Below are 13,020 nucleotides of genomic sequence, written 5' to 3'. Positions count from 1 at the left end.
CTTACAATACAGCAGTTCTAACACCTAACTTCTGTGTGAGTTGTGTTCACTTAGGAACACATCAGCTTTTTGCAACAATCTACCACATTGGCTTTGTTTCCAGACTAGAGCAAGGAAAATCAAGTATCTGCAGCATACAGGAGCACAAATGAAGAAAAAACCAAAAAGGCTAAGAAATAAAGCAGGAGAAAACCTGCAGACGGCTGAGGCTTATTCATGTCAAGGAAAAGTATGGGGAATAAAAACTGCTTTCCTCTGCTCCCTTTCCCCCAGGGACGCTATTAGAACAGCGAATTTCAGTTCTACGTGTAAAGCACATAGGTGATGGGAGAGGATAAAAAGCCTTTAGGGGTATATATAGCATAGAATAAAGAGGGAAGTAATGAAAGGTATTTGTTAACTAATGCATGGCAGCTCTGTCAGGATCAGTTATAATCACTGGAAGGACAGACTGAGCTTAAGAAACTGAAACTCAACAAGTTGATGGTCATCCAGTGTCACTTGCTGGGCGTCCTTTTACAATGAGAACAAGGCTGGCTGGAGAGTCACCTGGGGAACTGCCCGAGACACTGCGAAGGCGCAGTAAAGCCAGGACCGCCAGCTCGGTACACTCCACAGCACCCTCGGCTCAAAGGTGTTAGGGATAACGGTCAGAGCACGCATCGTTAACCGTAACCTAGTACGGTAGCTGAGCCAGAAGAGCGTCACAGGGCATGGCCCCTTTTCAATACTACGTGGAAAACAAAAAGGACAAGCAAGCCAACCTTCAGAAGCTCCTCTGATGTAGGCCTGTCTTGAGGAATTTTCTGGAGGCAAGAATCTACAAAGTTTCGAAAATAATCAGACCTGTGGCAAGGAAAGAGAAAAAAAAACAAACATCTGAGTTAACTACCCAGTTTAATTTTCAAAGCTCATTAAGGAATCAAGACATTCACATTTGGACACTGCTAGTAGAAAGAGTGGGGAGAAACCACACAGACCCAATACTTCATACTACAGCCTCTGACGTCCCTAGTCAAGCCAAAGCCCACCGCTATTAGTAGGTAGATCCCTTTAACCTCAGCTTCCAGACAAAATGTTTCAGCTTAAGAATGTAAAAATACAGGGCAATTCAAGAGGAAGGGAAGTTTCCTATAAAGGCAGACAGCCACATATCTCAGTGCGAGCAGCAATCCTGTCAAATTCTATATTGCACAAACTCTTCAAGGTCTAATCAGAGCCTCTGCCCTGTTTCACCTCTGTGCACAGGTGTTTCATCCGCAAACTGTATTAACACACAATTCCTGAAATGCCTTTGGCCCCTCAGACACAACTTCTACACTATCGTGCAATGGCACAAGTTAAGACTTAAGGTAATGATTTGTTTAGTAACATCTCTCCCTCCATAAGCTGGAATTCTGTATTTTGCCCTTTCTTTCTCTGAACACAGGTTTTCAGAAGGGCAGGATTATACCCTGAAAACAGCAGCACATCAGTTGTACAAGTTTTCTTTCTTTCCTCCCCCACCGCTCCCATCATATAATGGGGGTTTTTGCTACTGCAATTTTTCAGGAAATTAAATTATTGCATTCTTTGGTCAGAAAAAAATGCATAGAAGGAGTTTAATGTTTTGTCAAGCACCAGGGTGTGAAATAGCCTAACCAGAAAATCTCAAAAGTAGAAAAAAATTTATTAAAATACATTATAAAAAAAATTTAACAAAAGACAATGTATTTTGTTAGAGGCCTAGGACTATGGCTCAGAAAAATGTAATTAGGAAGTTTTAAACTTTTGAAATTAGTTTACTGTGTTTGCTGTTTCAAAAGACAGTTGTTGAGGCTGAGAGGCACAAATTGTTACTACTGTGCTTTATTCTTCTGAAATTTGTGCAACAGACACTTGCCGCACACAAGCAGTGTCTTCATCTTGCAAAGCAATACTTCAACAAAACAAGATTTAGGAATTGACAGTGTGGTTTGTAATTAAAAGACACCAAAACCCACACTTTTGGCTAGCCTGGGAGCTTCAAAAGTTTACGGTCCCATGAACTGAAGTTTTTACAGGATCTTATGTTCTTCCAGCGGCATGTCCTGTTTCTACTACATTCTAGAGTCTAAAATGCATATTTAGTAATTGGTCAATTTTGTATATAAAATGTATAGTGAACCTAACAAGAACCTTCCAGCTCACATCCTCCCAACAGGAATCCAGCCATTTCAAGAACTCAGCATGACAAAGCACTCCATTTACAGCAATTCCCTACAACATTCCTCCCTCAGTAATACTCACCATTCATTAGACTGTAGTGTAGGGGATTCATTCTGCGCTATGTGATATAAGGCACTCATTGCGTTCATATTAAACAAAGGAGGCTTCCTTTCCGCTACACACAAAAGAAAATAATTTTTATATAGGGAGATAGTCTCACGTTTTTGCTCTTTTTTAGTTTACATCCCTTTAAAAAGAAAACCACATCAGCAGAATCACTATTGCCTGAACACGGAACCCCAAACCAACCCTACCCTGCAATCAGACAGATATGTTGGCATATGTCCTATACCATTGCAGAAGATGAAAGCACTTTGAAGATCAAATGCCTTGTCCTCTCAAGCTTTTAAATTACGTGGTTTATCATAGTTGAGTTCTCTGACTCATTTTAATGTACTAAAATAGGAGTAAGTTAACAGTAAGCTCTATACTCGGTCTTTAGCCACTAAGCATTCCTGGTTTCATACCCTCCCCCCCTTTTTTTTAAGCTACAGTCGCTAAAAAGCTAACAAATATTTAATTCTAGCAGGACAGCAGTGATGAAGAAAAAGCTGGTTACAAGAACCATCAAATCACACTTAACTGACTAAGCACATGGGCAGGAAGTCAGTAAGAGGCCAACTCTTTATACTATTTTGAGAGTTGCATTCTCTTTGGCTCTTCTCTCTCTTTCAAGTTTGTGTTACTCTTATAGACTGACACAGCATGAAAGCTTAATGAGGAAGGAGATGATCTCACTGTAACAACAAAATTGAAGCTTCATCAGAATGTTTATGGGGTAAACCTATAAAGCTCAGCCTCGCCATAAACATTCCAGAGAAGCTGGTCAGGCCACGAGGACATTCCTATACTAGTGAAAATGTAACAGAAAACTTTCCTTCCTGAAAAAAACAAACAAAGAAAAAATAATGCTAGTTTTCTCATTCTGCTTTTTAATTTTGAGTCGAATAGTAGCGGTAAGCTATGTATCAGAGATCACTGTTCACTCATTGCTATCAGATGATAGACTGAGCCCTACAAATTCCTCAGAACAGGTAAACTGAGGAGTTAAGCCTTTCCTCAAATGTAGCACTTTATCTTCTCTAATCTGTCAGACAACCAGTTGCCGCTATCAAGGATCAGACTGTTTATCCATTAAACTATTTTAACTGACTGTTTTCTCTTTTTTCTCTTAACTCACCCAAATAAAATAAAAATCCTTAGGAAACACTGAAACTGAGCCCTCAATGAGGCCATTTCTAAGACTAAGTAATAGTTTGAGAAGACTACTAGATGTCTCATTTTTCCGCTTTCTTCCCATGATTATTCCAACCAACACAAATGAGATAACCACACCGACCCAGCCTACAACGCTTTACTGTCCTGACCTAGTCTCACCTCCCACCACGCTAGAAGCTGTAGACGAAGCCTAACGCTTCATATTGCAAAAAGGCAACGTGCAGTAAGGCACCCGGGGGTGTGGTGGCCATGAGCTCACTGCATTCCTGGAGCGCTGCAGCCAGCCAAGTCTCCTTACTCCACTCCGAGCAGCATTCTGTCATGACAGTCACACCCCTTCAACTTGCTTTATATTGGCAACCAAAAAAAAAAAAATAAAAATTCTCTGCTCTGAAGAAAGAATCTATTTTGTGTCCTGGAAGACAATGAAGTTGACAGTTTGGAATGCCAGACAGCATTTTTAGCTAAACCGTGCAGTTCACATGGATTAGCGTGTTCCTGAGAGACCTTGCTGCCCGGCCAGGCTGATCCTCCACCGAGGTTGGTTTGGAGTTCGAGCAATGAGATCTGACAAGGATGGTAGGACAGCCTCAGGTGCAACGAACAGCACTGAACCTCACCATCCTGAGAAAAACTTACAGACAAGTGCTTCTAGAGAGCTGGATCCTGCCTAAAATCTGAGTAGTGCTGTGCATGGTGTTGTGGTTCAGTAAGTGTATTTTCATTCCAATAAAATACTACATGTTAAATTTAAATAGAATGCCATACGAACACAGTCTTTTTAAATGGACGTTCTGCTTTAAGGAGTCTGTTGTAATGGCAGTGCCATCATTTCTTTGGGGTTTGATTTATAGTTACCACTTCAAAACTGAATTATTCCGTATCTTTTTCTTAGAAAAACCCAAACAAACAAAAAAAAAGATTTTCCAGCCAAATCTATTAACAAGTGACAACATACACTGAATGTAGCTTTGAAGCTGTCCACTTCTGCAAAACTTCATTATTGCAGGATTTGTTAATGTACCTTAAATTTTCATGCAAACAATATCAACTTATATCATTACATATATTTCCACACTGGTACTGTCAATGGTTCATTTCTAAAGCTGTTCAGCAAATAGACTGTTTTTCAGTTCAGAAGTTAACTGCCTCTCCCACAGAATGTGAACACCTTTAGTGATATAGCTTGGCTATTTTCTTTGTCTATATAACTCTTTTTCTTCAGGTAATGAAAACACCAGTTCAATAAACATCAAATTGGAGACTTGGTCTTGAATTCTAGAGGGCACATTTAGCTCTTTTCTCTACAACTCAAGTCCCAGAGAAACCAGGACAAGGAAGGAAGCATAGATCTTCTGCGCTGTGATTCAGCTGAATAAGTTCTAGGTATTAAATAACTACATTTCATCATTTTTCAAATAAAATAACTTACCTAACTCAATACAGGTAATTCCAAGAGACCAAACATCTACTTTGCCATCATACTGCCCTTCATCCATGGCTAAAATCACTTCTGGGGCCATCCTAAAATAGGAAATCAGTGCTCATAAAATTGTGTGCAGTGGAACACATTATCATCATCACTATTTCAACGAAACAAGCTGTTTCACTGATTTCAGCTACCGTAAACAAATAATTCCCCAAAGTATCAGGTACGAACATGGGATACTGGGAACAAAGACCAGGCACCCTCAGTAGTCACAAGCCTATAGAGAGGCTGCGTGATGCTCTCCTGTGCTTTGCCCAGCTCTCCATTTATGAGTATCACCACCTCCTCGCCCTCCCACATTTCCAATAGTTTAGCTGGCTGGCCAACTCTGGTGAAATAGTTATAGCATGCAGTTGTGTCAACACCACAGATTAGGTGTAAGAGATCAAAAGCATACAAGGGATCTGCAAAGGGTTTTGTTCAATGAACCTGGCTTTTCCTATGAAAGAAAAAACACTTCAGTTATTTCAACAACCAGACGCGGTGAGAACATACGAATTGTTAAAACCACTGGGGGGAGTGATTAAAATATATTACAGATGATTCAATCCCACCTCTACCACTTAAAGTCAGGTTAAGTGGAACAACAAAATATTTTTATTACTTTTTGTGAACTACAAATACAAGGATTCACAATTTCTTGAAGTCAGAGCCTAATTACTATTTAATCTTTTTTTGCAAAGTACATTTTATCACTACCACATCCGGAAGATTACAAAGCTAGCTCCAATAAAGCCCAAGTATATTAAATACCCAATAAATTATCCTTTTACTTCACAAAGCCAGAAACGCATACAACTCTTGGCTTACCAATATGGCGTCCCCACAAATGAGTTGGCAGGAGATGCTATGGAAGCAGACCCAAAGTCAGCAAGTTTCACCTGTCCTGGCTCTGTCAACAGGATGTTTCCTGCCTTGATATCTCTGGTTATAGAATACAAATGTCAGTATTATTCCTCTCCAAAAATGAAAACCTTCTATAGGACAGACTACAAAACACACCAGTATTCACACGCCCAAGCTGAGGAATACCCACATTTCCTCCAAACACAAAATCTTTAATCTTTAGGTTAATTGCTTGACATGGCCCTTGATCTTGGAATCTAGTTTGTCTTAAAAATCAACTTAAAATGGCATACCTGGATAAGCTTCATATACAGTTCAGCAAAACCTTGTGAATCAACTACGTCCTTTATAAATGTTTTTCAGAAAGTCCTAATAATGTAACTATTCAAATCCTTCATCCTACTAAAATGCAGCAGGTACTTTGAACACAAAGAACATTTGCATCCCATACTTACTGCGTGCTTCTCAACATGTGTGTTCACGTAAAACTAATTTTTCAAGTATTAGTGCTCCCCCTGCCCCAGCAATCTTTGCCTTGCAGTTGCTACAAGCTATTTAGGTGAACTCAGCCTGCCTTGCTATTCGCTGCTTCATGGAACAATCAGCATCGTATCAAGTATTAAAAAGCTTAGCAGATTCAAAGCAATTCTGCAGAAATTATGAACACCAGCTGTAAGAGATAGTGCATATGGAGATACATAGCTTGCTAGTATTTGACTACTATGAATCACTAGTTAGGGAGCATACAAGCATTGTGAAAAGAAAAACTCTGCTTACAAATACTAAATTTGGGATGAAGGGGATACAATCAATGAAATAAATTACCTGTAAGTGTGTGAGACAGCAAAAGTATAACCACTTACCTATGGATCATATTGTGAGAATGCAAGTATGCTAATCCCTGGAGAGCACCATGGGTAATTGCTGCTATTTCCACTTCTTGCAATGGCTTTTTATGAACTTAAGGAAAGAATTTATTTGAAATTCAATATTAAAGAAAACAATGCAGTTTGCAGCATGCAAGTGAGTACTGTTAACAATGTAAACAGAGAGAAAATACTAAAAGTTCATTTTTACTAGGTTCAGTACGAGAAGCAAACATAAAAATAGTTCACAGCATACACTCCATAATCAGGTGTAATCTTCTACCTATAAAACAGCAGCTATTTACTATCAAAAAGAGCCTACGTTGCAACCACTAACTACCTTCCTGTCAGTTCTGTGACCATTCTCCCAAATACCTATTTGAGACGCAATATTCAGTTTTCCATTAATAAAGCTAAATCCCAAACCCTAGAACTTTACGACAATTCACACATGAATAAACTGTAGCAATACAGATGACTCTCCAGCAGCTCAGCCTTTTGTCCTTAAACGCTTCTGGCAAGGAAAGGAGATGAACAACTTACTAGCCACACATATATCTTCAAAGAAAGTTCACTTCAAGAAGCCTGATAGAAAAATGACCATTTAACAAAAGACCTCATCAAGCAAAACCCTAATACTGCTGCACTGCTATTTTAGTCAACAGGCCTACAGTTGTTAGTAAGCATTAGGATCAACAGCAAGGGTTTTCAGAAATAAATCTTGAACTGTCATGACAGGAGAACCTAAAACTTAGAAGAAAATAAATAGCTGACTGACAACTTTAAAATAACATGAACCAAGGAGAAACAAGGCATCTAGGAAAGCTGATATTCTACAGAAAAACCATTACAGCCATGCGAGAATTTGAGAAACTGCAACTGTTCACACACACTCTGCCCCCAAATAAAACTATATACTCAAGGACAATTCTGTGATGCTGTAACCTCCTACTTCAGTACTATACTTCTGACTTTCAATCAAATAAACACGCATGACATACCTTCTAGTAAGTCTGATGCTGATCCTAAACAATATTCCATAACGAGCTGTATGGGAAGAAATCAAAATAGTTGTTAGAAAATCTCTAATAGTAAATGCACATTTTCTAGATCTCTATGGAGAAACCTAGAAATAATCACTGGTGCATACAATGCAGACTTGTAACATAAGCCCCATCGTAGCACTGTCACACTGACCCCTCCCATAAGGACAGCTCTAACTGGAATTACCATAGCCTTCCCGTGTAAGATACAAGCAACAAAACTCGTAAGGAAGGCAAAAGCATATTCGTAGCCAGTTATGTATTGTATTACATATCTTATTTTATATGTACGTACTTAACAGGCATGTTAAATTGCACTTAACAAGCTTATCGGAGTATTAAAGGGCTATTTAGGGATTTACTTAAGATTTTGTCCCAGTCAGATTTCAAAAAAAGAAACTAAAACTTTGTCCTACAGACTTACTGAAGCTAATATATGAGCAGTACTTACAATTTAAACTATTAGTTCAACAATATGATTTCTTTATTATATCATGCTACAAAAATTTTGTCAATGAGAGGTGCTACGTCACACTTTTCATTTGACAAAATGCTTCCTCTGCACAGCCAATTGCATCTATTCCTACATGCACATTTTTATGCAAACAAACTCAAATAAAACAAATTTCATTTGGGGGGGGTGGGGTGGGGAGGGTTGCAGTTTTTTGTTTGTTTAAATCAAATGTATGAAACTGAGTAGGAGATGACAGCCAGAGATAAAACCAGCTACTTGATTTTGTTACCTAAACACACGCACACAAAAATGACAACAGATGTAAACAATATACAACAGAAGAATTTAGTTAAATAGTAGAAATATTGGCTGCTCAAAATATACTTTAATTACAATTATCAGTAGAGATTCTAACCTATTTCATTAAAATACAACTGAACACTTACTTCTGAAACATATTCAGTCAACCTGTAAAGCACTGAACCATTAATGCTCAGTGGCATACCAAATGCGTTGTTAAATGACCTGCAAATATCTAATAAAGTTGCCATATTTGCCTCCCAGTCAATAGAAGTTAAATTCTCACCTTTCCTTACAGCAAGAAAAGTGATGGGGGTGTGTCCCCCCACTCATTATTAATTTTAAATACCCATCCATCAAGCTAAATACACTAGAACAACAGCACAATCACCTTACTCTGCAAGTGAGAGGAAAATTTCCCTAAGTCTTCTTTCCAAAAACTACAGGCAGTTTTGCTGAGCATCTGTAAGGTCCTTGGCTACTCTCATCTGAGTCTGTGCCATGGAAATGTTCAGGTGCCTCTTGAAAGCCAGCTGGAGATATTTTAAAGCGCCCTTAACCAAGGCAAGAGAAGTGCAGAGTGCAGCAGATGCTTACCCATGCTGTATGCTCCCGCAAATAGCAGCCTTTGTATTCTATACTGTTAGGGTGTTTTATTCTTTGGAGGAACTTGACTTCCTTAATAATATCCTGCCATTTCTGTAGAAAATAAAAGGAATAGAAAGACTTTATAAAACTGTTACCTTTTTTTTGGTTGTTGTTAAGTTAGTGTGCCATTTAATTATTTTAAGAGACAAAACCATCTTAAGGTTCCAAATCAAAATAAATTTACATCAACACCATGATGGCCACTCCTTAAGTCCTCAACAAATCTACAAAATAAGAAGTTGATCAATTAGGCTGTATGGGAAGGGTCTAAGGAGTTCTCATCAACGTAATACTTTATATTTATAGGTATGCATAGGATATACTGCTAAACACTTAATATCCAAGAAAGTCCTCAAAAAAGAAGCAATCCTTTTTTTAAGGGATACCATTTCTGTTGTCAAATCAAACATACATCCCAACCTGAAAGAGATGGCGACGACAAGTGTCCTTTGGCAGGATCAGCTGTCTCTCACTTAACTCTTCTGGATATAAAGACCTATCCCTACTAGTAACTACATTACACTGGATGAGGCTCCATTTATCAGCCGCCAAATATCTGACTACATTCTTGATAATGTTTCTCCATTACCAGTTTAGTCTTTACAAGGACCGATTTAAAATGAGTTACCTACTAGATAAGGGAAAGGTTCTGCAGGAGTAAGAGAATAAACAGATAAAACAAAATCCACGTTTATAATACAGGGAGCTCTGCCAGTGCAACTTTAAAGAACAGAAGAAAACCTAGACACTGCCATTACTCCCCTCGGAGGAAATCACCAAGTCCTCCCATTTGCTGCACATCCACACCTCCTCTGGCAAGAAAGGCAAAAGCTTAAGTGCAACTGCAAAACTACAACTACCAGAAAATATTTTTCAGAAATAAATGCAGTAGCTGAAACCATTGAAGTATGCAGACATCAACACAGCAGTGTTGACACTGAAAATGTTTTCGAGAAAGAGTATCAGTTCTGAAGTTAATCAGAAGTAGAGAAACCTCACCCAACACCAAAAGGTTCAAAAGCTGTTTTCCAGGTCCCGTTAATCTCTCAGCACACACTTCTTCAGGTGTATGCATGTGGCTAGGATTCATAGATGGACAGAGGTCCCATATACCCAAACGCTTTGGAAAACATGTACAAAACCCCAAATGCTCAATAAAAATATTATGGTTAGAGAAACAAATGAAAGCAGGGAACATGGTAGCCACAACCGAGGCAGCTTATTGACTAAGCATTCTCAACATCAGAGACTTCATGAGAATGACGTTAGTGCAGCTACACTAACATAATCTCTCTCTCTGACGCCCTTGTTCCAGTACAAGAACGACTTAGTTGCCTTTTACTTTTAGCCTTGAAGGCTTTGAGGTACTAAGCAATAAAAGCCAAACCAAGAAAGTGCCACGCTAAACTGCTATATTGGGAAGAAAGAGGTGATATATCAGTCAAGACGTATTCATGATTTCCTGTGTAAAAAAAAAAGCTCCAAGATCACATTAAGAGCACAGTACTACATATTTCAAAGGTTTTAAACTTATTTTTAGAATAAAAAATGTCCTTATTTAAGAGAATAATTGTTCCCACCAATGATAAAATCTTATTACGAAACCAAAGTAAATACAAACGTTACTAGAATGCCCTTAATCAATTTTCTTTACATAGGCTAGATCATAACTCTAGCAAACTTCTGAACAAAACAAATAAATATAGAAGTAAAATAGAAAGTGTTTTAATCCTGGTCTTATTACTTTCTTCAAAATAAAGAAACATATGCATTGAAGACAAACAAAAGCTATTTCTGAAGCATGCACAGTTTGTTTCATTCATGTGAATGGAGTATTTATAGCTCACAGTAATTAAAACAGTAGGACAAGTAGTAAGTACAAATTATTCTTTCATCAGTACACAGTTAAACAAGTCACCGCAGTGACAAAATAGAAAAACGCATAGCAAATTTAACTACGAAGCTAGAATTTAGGACTGCTGGAGAGACACTGCCACCTCTACCTCCTACACAGATACATACACACATGCACAGAGAAAGGAAGGAATGGTTCAGCTCCTTGTAGCGCAGATGATCAATACACAAAAGGCAGGCACAGAAAGCAATGAGTTGTTAGTCAAACTCATCGGAGCAAGACTGCTCCTAGGACTGGAATATAGAGAATGGAGGGAGGGAACCATAAATGCCTCAAACAACATGGTTACAATAAATACTTCTGTTGAAAAAATCATGCCACAATTTGATAGATGTCATTTACCAGAAATAATACCAAATCAGCCGTTCATGTCATGTTGGGTTTTTCAAGAATTTGTATTAGCACTTAAACATTTCAAGTATAAAATCAATTATCTGTTAAGCGTCCTAGGGAAAAACCACACATCTGGGGTGGCCGTGAAAACACTTAACGTTTAAATCTCAGAGGCCTACTTTTACAGACCTCTCTGCAAAGACTGCCTTAATCCCTAGCTCTGGCAGTTCTTCCATAATTAGGCTGCTGTTCAGATTTTCACACTCATTCATTCACTGCTGGTTTGCTTTTGTTTTAGCTCCTCATCAGCACAGTCATTCCAGGGAAGGATGCAGTCTGCCTTACTACTTTGTACAAGCAAGATTCCCTCTGAATCTTTCACTACTGCATCCATTGCTATCATTCCTTTGTCCAGTAAGCAACATGGTTATTTTAAAAGTATTTAAAATGGAATGTTTAAGGGCAACAACACATACTAACATACAAAACTACCATTTTAAATTTTATTTTTTGCTTTCTACACATTTATGTGGTCCCATAGAAGAGCCCTTTGAGTCTGGAAGCAATGAGTCCTACCCATCTTTTCCAGGAGCAGATTAGGCAGAAATACACTGTGAACAGTAAACTAATTTATTTTGTTTACACAGTATCCTCATTCACCTTTACAGTTATAGGAAAGATCTCTCTTGTTGTAATCCAAGCTAATTAAAATCATCCCATATAATAAGTATTTGCAATGGTCAAGATTTAATAAGCAACATGTTCTACATACCTCATTGGACTGCTTTCCACTATATGACATTTTCTTGATGGCCACCACTTCATTGGTGCGCACATCGCGTGCCTGTAACATGAAAACATGATGCATCAGCATCTTCAGATCATGATTTCTCACAAGATGTAAACCAAACATACAATGAAACAATGACAAATCTTTATCCATTAGTTAACTTTTGCAGAGAGTTAAACTGAAATATCTTCCAAGGGGTGTGACTGCTGCATCTATTAGAAATTTCCTTCCAGAGTTAAAGATCACCTCCTGTTTGTGAGACAAGGTACAACAATTTTCCGTGCCCAGCATCCAGCAAGTCTCTGCAGGAGTCGAGTACTGTCACTTCTAAACTAAAAATCATAGCTTACAAAAGCAGCTCTGATTCAAGTAGAATGGATTTCCCCTAAATCAACTTCTCTCCCTGCCCAGGTCCATTCCAAACCAAACAGAAGCAAGGCTCAGCCCCCTTGTTCCATTCCAAACATAAGCAAAGATGTCACAGGATGCGCAGGAGATACCTGCTCCAGACACCGGCAGCTTTCTCCCCAGTGCTCCCACAAATTAGCTGTTGTGTCTTAGAGGAAGGCAGATGAGGGACAGAGAGGTGGCAGCGATCTGAGAGACCCATCCTCAGATTCCCATTCAGACTTTCACTTTCTCAGTCCAATAATAATATTATTTACACTGCACAATAAATGTACATGGTTTTTCACACTTCAAAGGCAGACCTCCTGACTTCAGACAGCAGCAATCCAGGATAAGACAAGAAGTTTTGTTTAATTTAGCACCAAAGCAATGGCTCATTCACCCTGGCAGGAGAAGAGGCAGCGGTGCTCCACCTTGCAGGAAGGATGGCTCCAGACAAGACCCCAGCCTCTCCTCTGTCAAG

At 38.7% G+C, this 13,020-nt stretch overlaps 1 protein-coding gene across 2 annotated transcripts in view; it reads right to left on the bottom strand.

The window, feature by feature from the left end:
* Positions 1 to 13,020, bottom strand: part of TAOK1 (TAO kinase 1) — a 72,071-nt gene that overhangs the window by 23,288 nt on the left and 35,763 nt on the right. For both annotated transcript variants that reach the window (XM_072882163.1, XM_072882164.1), the window contains exons 3-10: positions 12,132 to 12,203; positions 9,061 to 9,162; positions 7,668 to 7,713; positions 6,664 to 6,760; positions 5,765 to 5,878; positions 4,898 to 4,989; positions 2,269 to 2,362; positions 765 to 846 (exon numbers count right to left, since the gene is read on the bottom strand). In XM_072882163.1, the coding sequence (XP_072738264.1) occupies positions 765 to 846; positions 2,269 to 2,362; positions 4,898 to 4,989; positions 5,765 to 5,878; positions 6,664 to 6,760; positions 7,668 to 7,713; positions 9,061 to 9,162; positions 12,132 to 12,203 (699 nt within the window). The remainder of the gene's footprint in view (positions 1 to 764; positions 847 to 2,268; positions 2,363 to 4,897; positions 4,990 to 5,764; positions 5,879 to 6,663; positions 6,761 to 7,667; positions 7,714 to 9,060; positions 9,163 to 12,131; positions 12,204 to 13,020) is intronic.

This window comes from Ciconia boyciana, chromosome 17 (genome assembly GCF_034638445.1).
Source record: "Ciconia boyciana chromosome 17, ASM3463844v1, whole genome shotgun sequence".
In the NCBI taxonomy this organism is placed as follows: Eukaryota; Metazoa; Chordata; class Aves; order Ciconiiformes; family Ciconiidae; genus Ciconia; species Ciconia boyciana.
Note: the sequence above shows the minus strand (reverse complement) of the source record. Positions and strands in the feature narration are given on the sequence as shown.